Source organism: Doryrhamphus excisus, chromosome 10 (assembly GCF_030265055.1).
Source record: "Doryrhamphus excisus isolate RoL2022-K1 chromosome 10, RoL_Dexc_1.0, whole genome shotgun sequence".
NCBI classification, from domain to species: Eukaryota; Metazoa; Chordata; class Actinopteri; order Syngnathiformes; family Syngnathidae; genus Doryrhamphus; species Doryrhamphus excisus.
The window spans coordinates 3,272,044-3,293,487 of NC_080475.1; the positions used below are offsets into that span (position 1 = coordinate 3,272,044).

At 41.4% G+C, this 21,444-nt stretch overlaps 1 protein-coding gene across 3 annotated transcripts in view; it reads right to left on the reverse strand.

Moving 5' to 3' along the window:
* Positions 1 to 21,444, reverse strand: part of col14a1a (collagen, type XIV, alpha 1a) — a 140,582-nt gene that overhangs the window by 43,399 nt on the left and 75,739 nt on the right. For all 3 annotated transcript variants that reach the window (XM_058084545.1, XM_058084546.1, XM_058084544.1), the window contains 5 exons: positions 16,411 to 16,527; positions 14,397 to 14,543; positions 10,705 to 10,779; positions 7,372 to 7,511; positions 2,181 to 2,304 (listed from right to left, as the gene is read on the reverse strand). In XM_058084545.1, the coding sequence (XP_057940528.1) occupies positions 2,181 to 2,304; positions 7,372 to 7,511; positions 10,705 to 10,779; positions 14,397 to 14,543; positions 16,411 to 16,527 (603 nt within the window). The remainder of the gene's footprint in view (positions 1 to 2,180; positions 2,305 to 7,371; positions 7,512 to 10,704; positions 10,780 to 14,396; positions 14,544 to 16,410; positions 16,528 to 21,444) is intronic.

Below are 21,444 nucleotides of genomic sequence, written 5' to 3' on the forward strand. Positions count from 1 at the left end.
GAGCCTATCCCAGCTATCTTCCAGCGAGAGGCAGAGTACACCCTGGACTGGTGGCCAGCCAATCACAGGGCACATATAGACAAACAACCATTTACACTCACATTCATACCTATGGACAATTTGGAGTCGCTAATTAACCTAGCATGTTTTTGGAATGGGGGGGAAGAAAAAAAATTGATACAAATTAGATACAAATATTTGCCTGTTTTGATAGACTTCTTATGCATCAATCGTGTTTTGATCTGACAAATCTTAAGTAAGTTTATTCATTCATTCATTTTCTACCGTTTATTCTACCGGTCGCAAGGGTGCTGGAGCCTATCCCAGCTGTCTTTGGGCGAGAGGCGGGGTACACCCTGGACTGGTGGCCAGCCAATCACAGGCACAAACAACCATTCACACTCACATTCATACCTATGGACAATTTGGAGTCGCCAATTAACCTAGCATGGCCGAGGGTGGAATCGAACTCAAGTCTCTTAGCTGCATGCTAACCACTCATCTACCATGCAGCCCGCTTTATGTGTTATTCTTTTACATATTTATTTTCCTTTATTTCCCCCAAAATTCATTCATTCATTCATTCATTTTCTACCGCTTATCCTCATGAGGGTCGTGGGGGTGCTGGAGCCTATCCCAGCTGTCTTCAGGCAAGAAGCGGGGTACACCCTGGACTGGTCGCCAGCCATTCACAGGGCACATATAGACAAACAACCATTCACACTCACATTCATACCTATGGACAATTTGGAGTCGCCAATTAACCTAGCATGTTTTTGGAATGTGGGAATCGAACTCGGGTCGATGGGGGGGAAGAAAAACCCACGCATGCACGAACATGCAAGAACATGCAAACTCCACACAGAGATGGCCGAGGGTGGAATTGAACTAGGGTCTCCTAGCTGTGAGGCTTGCACACCAACCACTTCACCATCGTGCAGCCAAAAGTATAAATATTTCTTATATTTTTGCTGGAAATTGTAAATGTAAATCATTTTGATTATTCTTCAGCAACAGGTCGGCTTAAATCAGTGCTTCTCAATTATTTTCTGTCATGACCCCCCCAGAAAAAGTACCCCCCCGATTTGAAATACGAGCAAAACTGGTAATATTTATCTGTACTGTACACACTGAACTTAAAAATGAAAGCAGGAAAATGCAACAAAATGGAGAGCATGCAAGCATATTCAAAAGTCAATTTGCATGTTGAGTACTAAAAATTTGTACATGTTGGCAGGTCCACATTAAAATGAAAACAGGACAGGATTTTGGATTGAGATAATTTGAGATAAGTTGTCTGACTTAAATATAATTCGTGCTTGTTTACTGTATGGTTGTTTTTGCCAGGAAAGGAAAACAAAGATGACTGAATCAAGCCAAGGAATGATGGAATGACATGGATACACCAGAGTAGAGAAAAGGTGGAAAAAAGAAGGGATCAGGTAGAGATAAATACATCAAGGATAGAAATGATGAGGAGATCAGCCCAAGGACACATGATCCAAACCCAGACGAGAAGTGCTCAGAGCAACCGGTATTCCCTGTAAAGCCTCATTAACGCATCAGCGTTCCCGACATTCACCTTGTGCTCACTATCACAGCTTGACGCTCTCACATGAATATTACAAGAGCTTCAGAAACTACAATGATTTTTAAGTATTCAAACCCTCGGAGTCCTTTCTCCTGGGTGGCGTGTGTGAGTGTTTTAACAAATATCTCATGAGCGCAAACCGGAAATCCAAATTCCTACACACTCTTTGTGGAAAAACGGTGGCATACATTAGGATTAAAAGTTTTTTGTTGTGAACTTCCAGCAGTTGGGAACGCAATCTGTTTTATATCCATTATTCCTTTTTGTGCCTTTTGATAATATTACAGCAGCAGATGGCATTTGTCCTGCTGTTATGGATTAGAATTGTAAATGGGAATATCAAGTTTTTCCGAGCAAAATGAAGCAGAGAGCGACAGTCCTTGTCCTTGGAAAACAGCCGTCGAAAAAACTCTCCCATTTAATATTACACCTGGGGAAAGCCCATCTGCTGCTGAGCATCCTAACACTAACACTCTCAGGTCCGGAGCAACTGCCAACGGTCGCCAATGTAGACTGCTCAAATATATTCTTAGACCCCCCCAATAACCCCCCCCCCCCCCATCCGTGGATCAATACCAGATGTACTGACCTGTCTTTGTGTTGCCTCCCTTGTATCTGATCCTCTGAATCGCTTCCAGCAGCGCTTCCTTGTTGCCATGGGAACTCAACTGGACCTCTGTCCGAGCATCGTCACTGAACTGAGCAATGGCCACCTGTACAAAGTCAGATGTTGACAGTCAACAAATACTGCATATGTAACAATGTAACATCATATGTAACAATGTAACATCATACGGATGCTGCCAAGTCTTAAAGGGGTTATGGAATAACCAATAAACACCATTGACACCAAAAGGTACGGGCATCTCAGAATAGGCGACTATTTGTCGATTAGATTCTTAGGAATAGGAATACAAGCTAAGCTAATGCTAACACCGCATAAAGTCTGCTAATGTGGTATTGTGTGTGTTTAGTGAAACAAATGGACGAGTTACGACTCCACATCACTCGCAGTGAGAAACTTTTGGACTGCAACGTTATCATTTTGACCGAGACATGACTAAACAGGGGAGTATCGGATAATGCTATTGAGCTAGCCGCAAATAAGATCTGTTTGACTATTATTCGACAAAAAACAAAGAGAAAATATTAAACGAATGACAAATTATAAACAATATTTTTATTCCAGGCCAAGTGGTTAGCACGCAGGCCTCACAGCTAGGTGACCCGAGTTCAATCCCGCCCCGGGCCATCTCTGTGTGGAGTTTGCATGTTCTTCCCGTGCATGCGTTTTCTCCGGTGAGAGGCGGGGTAGACACTGTACTGGTGGCCAGCCAATCACAGGGCACATATAGACAAACAACCATTCACACTCACATTCATACCTATGGACAATTTGGAGTCGCTAATTAACCTAGCATGTTTTTGGAATGTGGGAGGAAACCGGAGTACCCGGAGAAAACCCACACATGCATGGGGAGAACATGCAAACTCCACACAGAGAAGGGGGAATTGAACCCCGGTCTCCTAGCGCTGTGGCCTGCGTACTAACCACTCAATCACTGTGCAGCCCTAGTAATATTTATCTAATAAAATACCCCCCCCCAAAAAAAACAGTCTGTGTATCAAAAATGGCACCTTGGTGGGTTTCGATCCATCCATCCCTTTTCTATACCACTTATCATTAGAGTCACAGGGGGTTATGCTGGAGCCTATCCCAGCTGACTTCAGGCGAGAGGCGGGGTACACCCTGGACTGGTCGCCAGCCAATCACAGGGCACATATAGACAAACAACCATTCACACTCACATTCATACCTATGGACAATTTGGAGTCGCTAATTAACCTAGCATGTTTTTGGAATGTGGGAGGAAACCGGAGTACCCGGAGAAAAAACACGCATGCACAGGGAGAACATGCAAACTCCACACAGAGATAGCTGAGGGTGGAATCGAACTCAGGTTTCCGAGCTGTGTATGGTTATTCATTCATTCATTCATTTTCTACCGCTTATCCTCACGAGGGTCGCGGGGGTGCTGGAGCCTATCCAGCTGAACATAGAAACTCCACACAGAGAAAGGGGAATCGAACCCTGGTCTCCTAGCTCTGTGGCCTGTGTGCTAACCACTCCTGCACTGTGCAGCCCTAGTAATATTTATCTAATAAAACATCCCCACAAAAAAACAGGCTGTGTATCAAAAATGGCACTTTGGCGGGTTTCGATCCACCTATCACAGGGGGTTATGCTGGAGCCTATCCCAGCTGACCAAGGACTGGTGGCCAGCCAATCACAGGGCACATATAGACAAACAACTATTCACACTCACATTCATAAAAAAGACCCCAAAAAGCCCACATTATGTGTTATGAAAGCTAAAGTACGTGTTTTGTTATTATTATCACCAAGACTTGCCTTAATGATATAAAACTGCTCCCATTTTATCCAACATAGGCCGACCCCATAGAGTGAGTACATTTGATTTTGCAGATAGTAGTAGTAGTATTTGACATAGCAGCAACCAAAATGTTATTTTAGTGAGTAATGAGTACTTTCAAGGGATAACACAGGAGACTCAACTAAGTTGGTGTTCTTAATATAGTTCCCAAAGCAGCATATTTAGTCAATGAATAGAAATATTTACATGCAAATTCCTCAAATAAGAACCATTTGCAAGCTCTTAAGTGCATTTCCCAAAGAGGGACGACGATTACCTCCAGACTGCTAATGGTGCTGATGTTGGCTCAAGTCGGCCTACATCGAGCAGCCAGCTTTCTATTTAGCGCATGCTCTCTCATTGCGGTCGGTGTTTTGATGTCGGTAGCCCACCACCAGAAGGATACGGCCATGTTGAGGGTAGCACACCGTTTCAAGAGTATCGCACGAATGGAAGAAAAGCACCTCAACAGAGTGATAAATGAGGCAGGTGAACATTGGTGACAAATTGCACATGGGGGGGGGGGGTGGGGGTCTATTATAGCCAAGCATTATTGATGAACCGGATATAGTAGAATAGCTTTCAGGCTGAGGAGATTGGCAACGTGATTCAAAGTATAGCTCCTGGTAGATTTTATGCTAAGGATGAAGATAATAGTGTTTTCCAGTCGTGGTGGTATAGCCTTGAGGCGGCGGTGCTGGAACCACTTGATATTTGTTGCAAAGTGTAATGCGTTTGGAGTGTACTTGCCAGAAAGCAGACTTTTCAGGCACAAAACAAAGTGGCAGCAAATGAGAAGAGACGCTTAAATGTTTTTTCAGAAGCAACAACATAAACAGACGAGGCTCTCTCTGGGGGTGCAATCTTCATCCTGTTTTGTAAACTGACCTCGTTCTTTCCATGTTTGTCAACTTTGGCGCAAGGATGTATGTTTTTATGCTAATTTGAGGAGAAAAAGCTGCAGAAAAAATGTACTCAGAAACTGTTTGCAAAAAGTTTGTGCTTGTTTGTGACAACATCAAAAGACTTGCTTACTTTCATTGTTGTTTGCGGAAAACTATAGGCTCATTAGGAATTTGATGGACAGTATTTAGCATAAAGTTGGGAACATAGCTGTCATTTTAAAATGTTTTGACTATGGTTTGGTGAACAGAACACAAAAATGACAACAACAGAGTGATGGGAAGGTCACAGCTACCAAACAGGACATAGCTTTCCATTTTGAATGGACAACTCAAAAATAAAAATAATATTAATGTATCTTGGTATATATTAAGGTCATCTTGGCAATGTTGTAGAGGTCTTTATGCACGATAAAGGTGCTGTAGAAAGGCAAAATAGTCCGCAAAATGTGAAGTAAAGTAGCCAAATTATTTTTTTAAGGCTGCAAAACCCCTAAATATTCACTTTGTATACTTTTTCACACATTAATATTTTCTCCTATTTCTCTCTTGTTTAAACATTGAAAAAAGTTCAAATTTGAATGGTCAATCTATGAGGTTTGCAAAGTGATTCAACTGGTGAATTCACCATTCCACTGTACTGTAGTGTTTTTGTATCCTCGTTAAAAAAATGCTGCAGTACTCCTACTGTTGCAGCCTTCCTCTAAGTGAAAATTCATTTTTTCTGTAAAGCCGCCCTTCAGCCGCATTCCTTTCCAACATTTTGTGCGATGGCTAGCATCTGCCTTTTGCGTTTTGGCCGCAGTAATTTTCGTAGACGTTGTGGTTTTTGTTAAGGAGAAAATGGCAAACATACAAAGACTACAAGCTAGCAACAAGGAAGCTAGCGATGACATAAGAGATGTAGCAGGGCGGCACGGATGGTCAGCCTATGAGGTTTGTAAAATGATTTAACTGGTGCCCATTCCACTGTACTGTAGTGTTTTTGTATCTTCGTTAAAACATATCGCTGCAGTACTCCTACTGTTGCAGCCTTCCTCTAACTGAAGACTCATTTATTATTCTGTAATGCCGCCGTTCAGCCGCATCTGCCTCTTCTTGTGTTGCTAGCATCTGCATCTTCCTGTGATGTCATCGCGGTTCGAGCATCAAAAATGTATTGTTTTGTGGTTGAATATGGTCTTTAATTGGTATGGGTATCACGAGAAAACATGATGAGAGTTCTTGCTTGGAGAAAAGCTGTATCGCGAGAACATGGCAGCCAGAAGCTGCCAGAATCAGACTGAACTATTGCATCGCTTTTATGAATGATAATAAAATATAATATGGGGCACATTTTTTGGAATAGAGACCAAATTTTAATGGTCAACCTATGAGGTTTGTAAAATGATTCAACCGGTGCCCATTCCACTGTACTGTAGTGTTTTTGTATCCTTGTTAAAACATATCTATGCAGTACTCCTACTGTTATTTGTTCTGTAATGCCGCATTTTAGCCGCATTCCTTTCCAACATTTTGTGCGACGGCTAGCATCTGCCTTTTGCGCTTTGGCCGCAGAACTTTTCGTCGACATTGTGGTTTTTGTTAGGGAGAAACTGACAAACATACAAAGACTACAAGCTGGAAACAAGGAAGCTAGCGATGACATAAGAGAAGTAGCAGGGCGGCACGGAGGAGATGGATTGACAATGATCTACAGCCAGGATCAGGATCAGGATGCAGAAGGCAATAGGCGGTGCAGACTGAGGAGAGAGACAGTCGTCCCTCAATACATCGCGGTTCGAGCATCAAAAATTGGTGGTTGAATATGGTCTTTAATTGGTATCACGAAGGAGGTTTGTAAAATGATTCAACCGGTGCCCATTCCACTGTACTGTAGTGTTTTTGTATCCTCGTACATTACGTGCTTTGCTGACAAATGAAAAGCCACATGAATCAAAATGTAGCATCGCTTGAATCAATCGTAACTGAACTGTTCGGGATGTCTCAGAAGATGTTTCCCCTCTTATCTGAGCAAGTTCCATCAGTTAATGCTCGCGACTAGATACTGTGAGACAGCTCTCGTCTGAGCGGATGGTGCAAGATCCGAGTATTTATCCTCAGAGGTAGAGGCACGCCCCAAGCAAGAATGGTTAGACTCAAAACAACAGCTGTGAGGTCTTCACCAGCCAGTTGTTTGGATGTAATCACCCTTGTTAGTATTCCATGTTAAAACTCTGATATATTTGCAGTAAAAGTTTTGTGCCCTAAAACAAAACCTTGTATTCTCAAGGCATCGAACTGAGGTTGTCTCAGAAGATGTTCCGACTTCATCAATTCAATACAGGGCACTACATTAAAAACAAAAAATTACTTGCAAATGAGGAATCCACATAGAACAGCGCTAGTCTGGTCCTGGATGACATACAGTACTTGTAGTGTTGGGCGTGGTCATAAAGCTCACCTGGGTGCCATCAGTTCCGATCTGATCCAAAGATCCGATGGTGCTGTATAGGAAATTTGTGATCTTCATGAAGTTGTCGTCTCCAATGGACCAGGAACCATCCACCAGGAACGCTAGGTCAGCTTTGGCCTCTTTGCATACTGCATAAACAACCATAAACAGGGATCTATAGTACATACTTGTACATACTAGTAGTTGCTGAAAATTAAAATACTACGGATGCAAGGCACAAGCACATATTGGTTGGTATCAGGTCACCTTGCCAATGTTCTGGCTTTCGATATCGGTATCTGTGGAAAAGATGGATACTGAATGCTGATACCAGGACAGAAGTATGACATTTGATACTCGATACTGACTTCTTCTGCACTGTTGTGTTAAAAGCAATGTGACTGAAAAGTTTTCTATGTCACACCATACATCAGTGCTTCTCAAATAGTGGGTCCCCCCCTGGGGGACACGGGGTACTGCTTTCATTTTAGGGCAAATCTACCAATATGTACATAATTACTACTCATAACTAAGAAGCACTGTCATATGTTGTGTTGCTGTGGTCCTTTTATTGTGTCTCTGTATCCCATATAATCCCTTATAACTAATAAATATACAAACATATACCAATATATCGGCTGCATGGCGGTCGAGTGGTTAGCGTGCAGACCTCATAGCAAGGAGATAAGGGTTCAATTCCAGCCTCGACGATCTCTGTGTGGAGTTTGCATGTTCTCCCCGTGCATGCGTGGGTTTTCTCCGGGTACTCCGGTTTCCTCCCACATTCCAAAAACATGCTAGGTTAATTGGCGACTCCAAATTGTGCATAGGTATGAATGTGAGTGTGAATGGTTGTTTGTCTATATGTGCCCTGTGATTGGCTGCATGGCCACCAGTCCAGGGTGTACCCCGCCTCTCGCCCATAGACAGCTGGGATAGGCTCCAGCACCCCCCCCCCTGTGACCCTAATGAGATTAAGTGGTATAGAAAATGGATGGATGGAAACCCGCCAAGGTGATTGGCTGGCCACCAGTCCAGGGTGTACCCCGCCTGAAGACAGCTGGGATAGGCTCCAGCATACCCCCCTGTGACCCTAATGAGATTCAGTGGTATAAAAAGGGATGGATGGAAACCCGCCAAGGTGATTGGCTGGCCACCAGTCCAGGGTGTACCCCGCCCGAAGACAGCTGGGATAGGCTCCAGCAACCCCCAAAAAGCGGTAGAAAATGAATGAATGAATGTTTAAAATAAGCGGTTCCACTCTTTTGTGTTTTTTTTTGCGACTGTCTTCATTCGTTATTGTCTGTAACTTCCTGTCTCCACACAGGATCAATCATCAAGTTCTTGGTCGCCAAGGATCTTCTCCCCAAATTGCTGACTTTCACTGAATGGAGTAGATAGAGTTCAGATTGTCTCGAGCGGCCAATGTTCTCTAGGGAACAAACTTTTTTTTCCCGGCCTTGATTTGTCACTTTGGAGTTTGAATGAATAAAGAATAAAAAAAATATTACTGTAGATTTCTAAATTATTTAAACATTTCCTACAAATAGCTACTAATTTACATTGCTGGTCCATGAGTGATACTCCCTTTGCTAATTTCTCTCAAGGGTTCTGAGATACTTCCCTCTTGTTTTTAGGTTTGGAAATGTATGAAGAAAAATGTTATTCTCACTGCTTATAATCAGTATGACAGCGTCCCATGAGAACAAAGTAGGTTTGGTGCTACAGTAAAACCCAAAGCTGTTATGAAGTGGTACGACTGTGTTTCCGGTGAGAAAAATCTCGACATAAAGGTCAGAGTTTTTTTTTTTACAAAAAAGTTTTACCAGCCGTAATGCTTTTGTAGCCTTTGCTCATGAGTCGGTTGCTTAGGGAATTCTCTCAAATTCTCATTGTCTCTGTATTGTATCCAATATAATATAATAATCTCTCTTCAAATAAAATTACATATATTTTTTTTCGTTTTTTATGGTGTTTTTTGGTGCCTGCATTTCTCTAAAACAACATGGCTTCTTTGTCCAGATTTAAGGCATCAGTGTGACAAAAGGTCATGTCCACTTGAATTACAAGCGAGGGGCTCAGGAGGCGTGTCAGATGGTGTCTGAGCAGTTTGTGTTGCGGGTCAGACTTTCATCTGAGCTTATCAGACAGGAACCGTGGAAAAGGAGGAACAACATGATGGGAGCAACTTTTTTTTTTCTCATCTTTCATTATGGTTTGTCTCCTTTCTTGAAACTGATTCGATGGGGCATTTTGAAAGCTTACATTTTGTTGCACTGTAACCTTCTTGGAAATATATTTTAGATTTTACAATGACATCAAAAACAGAAAAGTTCAATCAAATCCAATCAAAATCATTTTTTTGTGTATTTTCAACACTGCAAACTAACAGGAAGCAAAGGTAATTCAGCTCAAATAAACTTTCTTCCAAAAAGGAGCTGTGACCCTATGAATTAAGCTCGGCTTCTTACTACTCTTTTCGGACATCCTGAATTGTGCAAATGTAAACGTGATGCTCCTCAATGGAACTTGTTAAGCATAAAATACAGATAAAATACTTTCTACAGTACTATTGTACAGTACAGTCCCCTTCAAGGAGTCATAAATAAAATTTTTAAATCATTTTATAATAATATAATATAATATAAATGTTTTTAAAATATATTTACAAAAGTTGTGGACATCGGAAATGTGTTTCTTAAGTAAAATGTTAAGAATATTTATATACAGTCTTTGACATGGCCGACCAGAATTTGTCATTCATTCATGCTGGAGCCTATCCCAACTGTCTTCGGGCGAGAGGCGGGGTACACCCTGGACTGGTGGCCAGCCAATCACAGGGCACATATAGACAAACAACCATTCACACTCACATTCATACCTATGGACAATTTGGAGTCGCCAATTAACCTAGCATGTTTTTTTTGGAATGTGGGAGGAAACCGGAATACCCGTAGAAAACCCATGCATGCACGGGGAGAACATGCAAACTCCACACAGAGATGGCCGAGGCTGGAATTGAACCCGGGTATCCTAGCTGTGAGGCCTGTGTGCTAAACACTTGACCACTGTGCAGCCTAAAGATATATATTGTGAATCATTCAGCATATTTATATACTTTATAAGTAGGCTATATCTGTACAAGTATCTAATGCACATTTCTCGCTTTAATACTGCATTTTTATGAATTATTGTCGAATAATTTGCAAATTAGCGGGGAGCCACTGTATTTCATACCACCGAGAAACTTGTACATTATTCCTTCAGATGCTATAACAGCACAATACATTACATTACACCACATAGCATATACATTATGTTTGTTTTCAAGTCTTTTCTCACCTTCTTTAGCAGGTGGGATGGTGGGCGGGGGCTCCGTAGCAGGGGGTTCAGTCGGAGCCTGAGTGGGTACAGGCACTGGGGACACACACAAACATACATGGACACAGTAAATCAGCAGCGATGTCACGCAACAGAATCCCGTAGCTATTCCTAATCCATGTTCTGCTGTGCATTAGCCCCTTTCCGGTATAGAAGCAATGTATTTGGGATGTTTTCTTTCCATCGTAAAGTTACAGCAAAAACAAAAAAAAAAACTTTCGGTATCACCCATCTGTTCGCCAATAACCTGAGGACAGAAAAAGTATTTTCATCAATCCAGTGTGTGTCTGTCCAGAGGCTGTTTTTCACAGTAAAAAACAACCCCCGGCAAAGGGACGTGTCTGTGCCAAGACGATTAGTTGGCAGGAAGGAGCAGATTTGGTCAAAGGTAAAAAAAAAAAAATACTGTAGCTCAAACAGAAATGGAAATTGCATTGAGTATGTGAAGAAATCAAGGAGATGACGATAAAGGCACGAGAAAAAAAAAAAAAAACGTTGAAATTTCTTAATAATGTGTTGCAAACAGATGGCAAACGTAAACAGTGTTTAGTATAAACTTCACATATGCTACTTCACTTTACTGGGGAGTGGAATCAAATTGGATGTAATGATTCAGAACTGACCAATTAGAGCTAAATGTTTGGCTTCGGTCGCCATAGCAAACGTTAATGCATTTAACGATGACCATTAAGAGTACATGAGTGAATTGCTGTGACTTATTGGCTTAGAATGGCTACTACAAAATGATCCAAATGTACTAGAAAAAGTTAAAAATTACCCCCAAAAAAAGCTTCTAACATGGCGTATCATTTAAAATGAGTGAGGCTGTTATTGTGGATTTGAATCCAAGAAATTGGGTTGCTAAATTAGGGTTTTGGTTTTTGTTTCTCAAGCCATTTTGATCCTGTTTTATGTATGTATGTAATGCGTGATATGCCCACTGGCTAACAACGACCTTGTTTCAATTTAGTTTGTTTCGCTTTCTGTGCCACTAAATAAATTAAAGTATTGTTGTTGTACACCTTTCATGTTTGTTTATCTGAGTGTTTTAGCTTTTCTCTATGAGGTGAAAAAAGTTGCAAATTTGATAAAGTTTTATTTGTAGCGATCCCCCGATCCCCATTACCTGTGCTTTAAAAAAACAAACATCAAAATCCTGATACAATATGAAATGAACGTCATCTAAAGGAATATAACACTAATATAACCTATGATCATTTTAAACTACGATTGTTTTCCAACCTGAAGGTTGCGGGTTCGATCCTCCATCTTCCCATGATCATGTCGAAGTATCCTTGGGCAAGATACTGAACCCTCAGCCGGTATCTAGCATCTTTAAACTTACTGTATGTAATGCTAAGAGTCCACCCACTGGGCCGGCGCCAGTTGGTGTCAGTTTGGCGCGAACTGGCTCCAACTGGTGCCGGCCCAGTGGGCTCTTAGCATCATTGGCGCAACTTGGCTCGCGCCATTACGTTCCAGTGGATTCCAATCTACAGATCGTTTGTGACATTTGGTTCCACTTGGTGGACACTTTGTGCCAATTGCTTGATGCCAGTGACGTGACGAAGATTTTAAACATTTTGAAATTTTCTTGCCGATAAACTCAATTTTTGCCGCTGTTACGGGCCACCACGAGCCAGTTGGGAGGGAAGGTATTGAGAAGGTATTGATCATGATCATGTCGAAGTACCCTTGGGCAAGATACTGAACCCTCAGTCGGTATCTACGTAGCATCTTTAAACTTACTGTATGTAATGCTAAGAGTCCACTGGGTTGACGTAACTTGGCTCGCGCCATGACATTCCGGTGGATTCCAATCTGCAGATCGTTTGTTACATTTGGTTCCACTTGGTGGACACTTTGTGCCAATTGCTTGATGCCAGTGACGTGATTAAGATTTTAAACATTTTGAAATTTTCTTGCCGATAAACTAAATTTTTGGCGCCGTAACGGGCCACCACGAGCCAGTTGGGAGGGAACGTATTGAGAAGGTATTGATCATGATCATGTCGAAGTATCCTTGGGCAAGATACTGAACCCTCAGTCGGTATCTACGTAGCATCTTTAAACTTACTGTATGTAATGCTAAGAGTCCACTGGGTTGACGTAACTTGGCTCGCGCCATTACATTCCAGTGGATTCCAATCTGCAGATCGTTTGTGAGATTTGGTTCCAATTGGTGGACACTTTGTGCCAATTGCTTGATGCCAGTGACGTGACGAAGATTTTAAACATTTTGAAATTTTCTTGCCGATAAACTCAATTTTTGCCGCCGTTACGGGCCACCACGAGCCAGTTGGGAGGGAAGGTATTGAGAAGGTATTGATCATGATCATGTCGAAGTATCCTTGGGGAAGATACTGAACCCTCAGTCGGTATCTACGTAGCATCTTTAAACTGTATGTAATGCTAAGAGTCCACTGGGCCGGCGCAACTTGGCTCGCGCCATTACATTCCAGTGGATTCCAATCTACAGATCGTTTGTGACATTTGGTTCCACTTGGTGGACACCAAGATTTTAAACATTTTGAAAATTTCTTGCTAATAAACTAAATTTTTGCCGCCGTTACGGGCCACCACGAGCCAGTTGGGAGGGAGTTTGAGCCACTAGGCACCTTATTAATGACACTAGGCGCCACAGCAAAATGCATTGGCGCGAACTGGCACCAACAGTGGACTCTTAGCATAAGTTACCACTCTGTTTATATACTGTAGTGAGAGGATAAACAAGGAGCCATCTTGCTGTTTATTTGTTTGTGAACAGGAATTAACTGAGACATAGTGTCTGGACACTTTTGGGTGAATATCGTCCGACAAATTTCATCCATGCCTTTTTGTGAATGTTCAACAACAACTGCTGATCCAGAGTGTCTTATGTGTGTGTGTGTGTTATCTATCTGAAACCCTGACAGTAAGCTGAGCCATCGAAGTCCCTTGAGCTGTTTGATACAACCAAGCTCATCACCTGACCAATGGCCTGCAACAACAGCCAGAGTCTTCGCTGAGTAAAAAAAAAAAAAAAGTAGTATGAAGGTCAAAGAGACAGCTGCAGAGATATATAAAAAATGTAAAAAAAAGAGGAATGAAAAAAAACCAAAAAGAAAATATTAAATATAAAAAATTACAAAAAACAAAAATGAAAATATGAAAAATGGAAATATAAAAGACAAAAATGAAACAAAAAATGACAAAGAAAAAAAAACAAAAAAGAAAATATTAAATATAAAAAATTACAAAAAACAAAAATGAAAATATGAAAAATGGAAATGTAAAAAATTACAAAAAACAAAAATGAAAATATGAAAAATGGAAATATAAAAAATGACAAAGGAAAAAAAATGACAAAAACCTCCTCTCCTCTCCTCTCAAGGCCGGTTTGTACACAGCTTAGAATTAAGGAGAGCATAGAATTAAAAAGAAAAAATTAAAAAGAAGTCAAACTGAGAGTAGAAGAAAATGAAAAGGTTGATTTGGCATCCAATGGATACCAAAGTTCACCTTACGGTTTTATATTAGTCTGACTGTATAGGACACATCGGGTAAATGTACTAAAATTCTCTCCCAAGGACACTTAAGATTTAAATTTGTAGCGTATTAACCCCAAATTACATAAAAGACATTTGTTGTGTTCATGGCGGATTCATACATACATGTCATGTCCGTGATGGAAACGGGAGGTCCTTCCGTTTCCTGCATCTGCGCATGAACGCTGATCTCATATTGGCTGCTTGGAACAAGGTCGTAGAAGCATTGTCGGGAAGCCCCGCCCCCAAGGCTCACTTCCTGCCTCTGACTGTCTTCAAGAAGACAAAAAAAAAGCATATGATCATTGGAATCGGCTGAATCGGTAAAACCCATATACTGTAACGTATGACTTTTAAAGCGGTGTGTTTTGTTGAGGTTAAAACTGTGATTCCTCAAGTATTTTTCTGTTTTATGTGACATTTAAAAAAAAAAATAGGGTAACAAAATCGACCAAGAACATATCCAAGTAAAAGGTAATAAATGGCAGTATTGATTTGTTTTCTCTTGTAGTTTCAATTTTATTTGGTCTTTGAAAAGGCCATACAAGCTCTTTTATTTGGAGAAAAAGACTGAATGAGATTTTATACCAGGAACTAAATTGTCACAAGCTGGAAAAACACATTTAATTGTTTTTTGGGGTTTTTTTGCATTTTTATGAGCTTTATTGAATTTTCTTCTTTAATCGTGTCGTAGCTCCCATGTGCTAGTCTATCATAGAAGGAACAGCTGTTGAAAAAAATGGAGGCTGTACTGTCACATCCGAGGAGGTGTTGAAGCACCTGCTTGGCTCCGCTTGGATTGCGTGAAATACACAAATCCAACACCAAATAGAGACACACATTAACCCATATATGTTGCACAATTACATAGAAAAGCTGGGTTGAAATATTAGGACTAGTGGTGTGTCGGTCATGAACGAACGGGTCAAAAGAACTAGTTGTTTTTTGTGAACGGAATGAACGAGGTCAATCTCTCGGTCTCGGTCTTTCAGTCAGCTAACCCCACCCACCCACTTAGCAAGGTGCAACGATAGGATAAGACAGGCAAGTGCAAAAGGAACGGTGAACTGACTCTCCAGCCAATCAAAAAAAAGCATTTGCAACTAAACGGACTGAACGGGTATTTTAGGGGCGGTGACCTTGTTCATTCCGTTCACAAAAAAGAACTAGTGGGGTTAGCTGACTGAAAGACCGAGACCGAGAGATTGACCAACACTGCCGGTGACCTTGTTCATTCCGTTCACAAAAATGAACTAGTTCTTTTGACCCGTTCGTTCATGACCGACACACCACAAACGTTGCGCTGTTGAGTCGGAACGAACGTGAACATGAGTAAACTGACTGACTCGACAAGGCTGACCGGGTCTATGCACAGGGGGAAATCACAGGCTAACGACCAATTGACTAAAATGAACTGAATGAACGGAATGAATTGAACGAACGGAATGAACGTATCCTTTTACTGAATGAACCGGAATTATCCGATTCAATGAAATGAACGGTTTTGCCCACCGCTAATGTTTACTAGTGGTGGGCAAAACTCCGACTCAACAGCACCGTCATGAAGGAACGGGTCAAAAGAACTAGTTCTTTTTTGTGAACGGAATGAACGAGGTCACCGCCCCTAAAATACCCGTTCAGTCCGTTTAGTTGGCTGGAGAGTCAGTTCACCGTTCCTTTTGCAGGGTGGGACTATCTGCGTGCTTGCCCGTCTTATCCTATCATCCCGCCTCGCTCTGTGGGTGGGTGGGGTTAGCTGACTGAAAGACCGAGTCGGAGAGATCGACCGACACTCGTCGGCCGTTCAATCATGACCGGCAGTTGAGTCGGAACAAATGTGTACATGAGTGAACGGACTGACTCGACACGGCTGACCGGGTCAATGAACAGGGGGAGATCTCAGGCTAACGACCAATTGACTTAAATGACCGAAATGAACAAAATAAATGAAATGAACGGATCTTTTTCTGAATGAACTGTAATGAAACGAACAGTTTTGCCCACCACTAATTAGGACAAACAGAATGGCAAATGCATACATTGGTTTTTTATATTACTTCATCAATTGTATATTTCTTCTTCCACTTTTTGACTAGTAAGTAAACATCTCTAATAAAAAAAAAAAAATAATTCCACTTACTGAGAGTAGACTGGATGGAGACTCTGTATAAAGTAGCGTGCAAATGAGGCTGCCATTGCACACATATGCTGTTGGGTCGCACCTGGTAGACGGTCAAGCCAGAGACACCCAGGAACACTGGAGGGAGGAAGACAACATGACAGACATGTTACTAATTGCTCTATTCGCAGATGTGCATATTTAACCAAATATACTTTATTTTTAGCCTAATTTATGCGTTTTAAAGCATCCAATAGACGCATTCAAAGACATGTTGTAATATGTAGTACTCTACACTGGTCACTGGCTACCACAGGAAGTACCGTCCAAACATCGGAAGAACAACATCCATCCATCGTCTATATAGAAACTCCCCAAGCAGAGAATCGAACCCAGGTCCTCCCAATCAATCCCAATTTTTAATATATTAATTCATAATATTTTCACTTCAAAAAATAATTTAATTTATTGTAATAGTACAAACTTATTCTTCTAAAATTGAGGAATTATGACTTTTTTTGTCTTAATATAAAACTTTTTCGTTATTAAATTATTATTATAATTATTATTATTTTCCCCTCATATTGTTTATTGTTATAAAGGACAACTTAAAAAAAAAAATTACAAATACATAATATTACTAATAAAAATTTCCCCCAAAATTAGGGTTGCCTTACATTCAGGGTCATCTTCTTTAATTAATTAAAATCAATGAATAATGATTTTTCTGTCCTAATATGTCTTGTATATGTACATATGTCTTATATAATATATCCTGTTAAACTACACATATATTATTTTCATATTCCATGTTTATTCTCGGCTGCATTGCGGTCGTGTGGTTAGCGTGCAGACCTCACAGCAAGGAGACCAGGGTTCAATTCCACCCTCGGCCATCTCTGTGTTGCATGTTCTCCCCGTGCAGGCGTGGGTTTTCTCCGGGTACTCCGGTTTCCTCCCACATTCCAAAAACATGCTAGGTTAATTAGCGACTCCAAATTGTCCATAGGTATGAATGTGAGTGTGAATGGTTGTTTGTCTATATGTGCCCTGTGATTGGCTGCATGGCCAACAGTCCAGGGTGTACCCCGCCTCTCGCCCCAAGACAGCTGGGATAGGCTCCAGCACCCCCGCGACCCTCGTGAGGATAAGCGGTAGAAAATGAATGAAATGTTGATGTTTACTATATTTAGAACATTTTGTAACATTGTCTTATTGTTGTATGAGTGGTTTCTTTTGGAAATATCACCTACTTTGTGCTGCATGTGCGTGTGTGTGTGTGTGAATGCAGCGGCATCTTGTATCACAGGAGTTTTGTGATGCACCTGAATGCACCATTTTAGAAAAAGCTTGAGTTGCACTGACAGCAGTTTAGTAGTTTTGATCCTGCTTGTTCAGTATGAAGTCTCCGTTATCTTACTAGAATAATTCCATGGTGTCCCAACTCTAAAATAACCACTACGTAATAGTATCTGAAATAAAAAAAATACATACAAACATCAATATAGCCTCATTTTTGAATCTCCACCCACAGTGTTTTCACTGCTGCACCTTTGTTGATATGAAGCACACGGAGCAAGGAACAACTTGCCGCGATCTCCTTTCTGCTGTGATCTATTCGCACTGTGAGGCGTTCAAGTGCACTGATCATTTTGAGTGTTAGGCGTTAATTGTTTCGCATTTTTATTACCCATGGGGATACACGCACCCTATTTTGGGAACCACTTTTGAGCTCTTTAGTATAGTAAGCAACATTGCAATTCAGGGTGCCCTTTATTTTTATAATAATATTTACTAATTGATCCCTAAGGGGAAACTCATGAGATTTTAGTTTAATTGTAACGATAGTAAAAGGAACCTACTTTTGGCTTCCTATTAGAGACCAATAAACATGGTGCACTGAAAGCCAAATGACCTTAAAGTACTACTTATGCTTCACGGAGAGTGTGTGTTTTTGCTCTTAAGTATTACTGCAATGAATAATGTGTTATTGGAAATAACTAAAGAGTACAAGCCATATGCTCACAGCACAAAATATCAATTAGGTGGCACTCGGGCCGAGCTTGTTTCATACCATCAGCACATTTAGTTAACAAGGAGGGAAATTGAGTGCGGAAATACCGTATAAAGTCATATTGGAAGTAGCTCCTTGGAGACCGCCTTGCCTCCGGTGCTATTTACTGTAAGTTGTTTATGATGTTTTGCATCTTGCTGCGGCTGCTCCATTGTGATGAAAATATGTACAGTATATTAGTATATTAGTATCCCATATGCACTCATGTTGACCTTTTGAAAATAAAACCGGAAGATTGCAAGACAAAGAAGTAGCGTGTGATATAATATGTTCTCAATTTGGCCACTTCACATTTTCTTAAGTGACAATAGACCTACTATAAAAATAGCAAGTATACAGCATGTACTGTAGTATAGATCTACTCACTCTCAAACAGTCATTAGGGTCTAAATAGGTGGCAACACAAGATAATTGGATCTCTCCTGCAATCAAGCCCGAGGGTGGTATTGTCATAGTCATAGGATGAATGAGTGCTGGTAACGCTGGGGGGGGGGCTGTAGCGTGACGTGTAGTGTGACATTGTGAAGCAGAGCATGAAACCCCTTCCTTGGGAACCTGGGTTGTATCGAAATTTTCCAACATGATAAGAAGTAATACACAAGTGGCTCGCTGAGGAAGATGAAGGTGATGGAGTGGCTCAGTATGCCTCCAGATTGGGGGGGGGGGGTCATCAAGTGGAAGTAAGGAAGGTGGAGGAGCACAAGGTGTCTCACATCCACCAGCTCTGTGATATTGTGAAGGAGTGGAACAGGATTCCGGGAACAATCTGGACAATTTCATTCATTCATTCATTTTCTACTGCTTATCCTCACGAGGGTCGCGGGGGGTGCTGGAGCCTATCCCAGCTGTCTTCGGGCGAGAGGCGGGGTACACCCTGGACTGGTGGCCAGCCAATCACAGGGCACATATAGACAAACAACCATTCACACTCACATTCATACCTATGGACAATTTGGAGTCGCTAATTAACCTAGCATGTTTTTGGAATGTGGGAGGAAACCGGAGTACCCGGAGAAAACCCACGCATGCACGGGGAGAACATGCAAACTCCACACAGAGATGGCCGAGGGTGGAATTGAACTTGGGTCTCCTAGGTGTGAGGCCTGTGCACTAACCACACGAACGCCGTGCAGCCGTATGTAAAAAAAAAAATTAAATTTAAAATTTAAAAATTAACATAGAAATTAGTCAATTAAATTAGTCGATTAAAATAATTAATTGTGATTATTTCCCCCATAGTTAACTCAATTGATCGCAGACAGACATTTTTATCTATAATTCATTCATTCATTCATTTTCTATCACTTATCCTCATGGGTCGACGGGGTGCTGGAGCCTATCCCAGCTGTCTTCGGGCGAGAGGCGGGGTACACCCTGGACTGGTGGCCAGCCAATCACAGGGCACATATAGACAAACAACCATTCACACTCACATTCATACCTATGGACAATTTGGAGTCGCCAATTAACCTAGCATGTTTTTGGAATGTGGGCGAAAACAGGAGAAAACCCATGCAAACTCCACACAGAGATGGCCGAGGGTGGAATCGAACTTGTGTCTCCTAGCTGTGTGGCCTGCACGCTAACCACTCAACCACCGTGCACCCTTATTTCAAGTTAATTAACATAATAATGTTTATGTTTTCTAGGTGTGCAGGAGTAGGGGCTTCCGGCGAGACTGTAAAAGGTTTGGGAACCACTTCTGTAGCGTATAAAAAGGTAACACAAGTGGAAAGAAATAAAGCAGAAGTGCAAAAGTGTTAAGGACGGAATCTAAAACAACATGGATCCCAACAATCACAAGGAGCACATGAAAAATATTGCAACTACCGATGCACCTCAATTCAAAACAACATAAAAGTTAATTATGAGAAAACATTTTCATCCCCTCCACTGAATCCTAAGGGACCGATAATTATGTTGAGTTATTGGTGCAGGAAGGCCTGTGTGCTACCATGACAAGAATGTGACCATGAATCACAATAAGTATCAGCCTTAATCAATCAGGGGAGTGTAATGTGGATCTAATTCATCAGTGCACATTCAATTTCTGCCAACAGATGATTGATTCATTGAAACATTGTTTGTTAAAGTCAGTAGAGGTCGGCCAAATGATTCAAATAGCGATGTTATCGATACCTGGGGTGTATCAGTATTGGCTCTATACTAGCATGATGGAATCAACATTTTTCAGATGACTATGCTTATATATCTGTATGTTTCTATGTGTTGTTGTGTTGTTCAAATATACTGTTTTTACCATTACATTGATTAGAATGTCAAGAAATAAGTTCAAAATAAACATAAATGATGTGTAATATAGCACAGAAACATACATTAGGAGAGAGGTGATGATGAAACTCCACAATAGAAGAGAACATGTTTGATGCGGGCTGCACGGCGATCGAGTGGTTAGCACGCAGGACTCACAGCTAGGAGACCCGAGTTCGATTCCACCATCGGCCATCTCTGTGTGGAATTTGCACTCCGGTTTCCTCCCACATTCCAAAAACATGCTAGGTTAATTGTCGACTCCAAATTGTCCATAGGTATGAATGTGAGTGTGAATGGTTGTTTGTCTATATGTGCCCTGTGATTGGCTGGCCACCAGTCCAGGGTGTATCCCGCCTCTTGCCCGAAAACAGCTGGGATAGGCTCCAGCATACCCCGCGACCCTCGTGAGGATACGCGGTAGAAAATGAATGATTGAAAAAGTGGTTAACATGCAGGCCTCACAGCTAGGAGACCCGAGTTCGATTCCACTATCGGCCATCTCTGTGTGGAATTTGCATGTTCTCCCCGTGCATGCGTGGGTTTTCTCCGGGTACTCCGGTTTCCTCCCACATTCCAAAAACATGCTAGGTTAATTGGCTAATTAATTCATAGGTATGAATGTGAGTGTGAATGGTTGTTTGTCTATATGTGTGCTGTGATTGGCTGGCTACACCAGTCCAGGGTGTACCCCGCCTCTCACCCCGAAG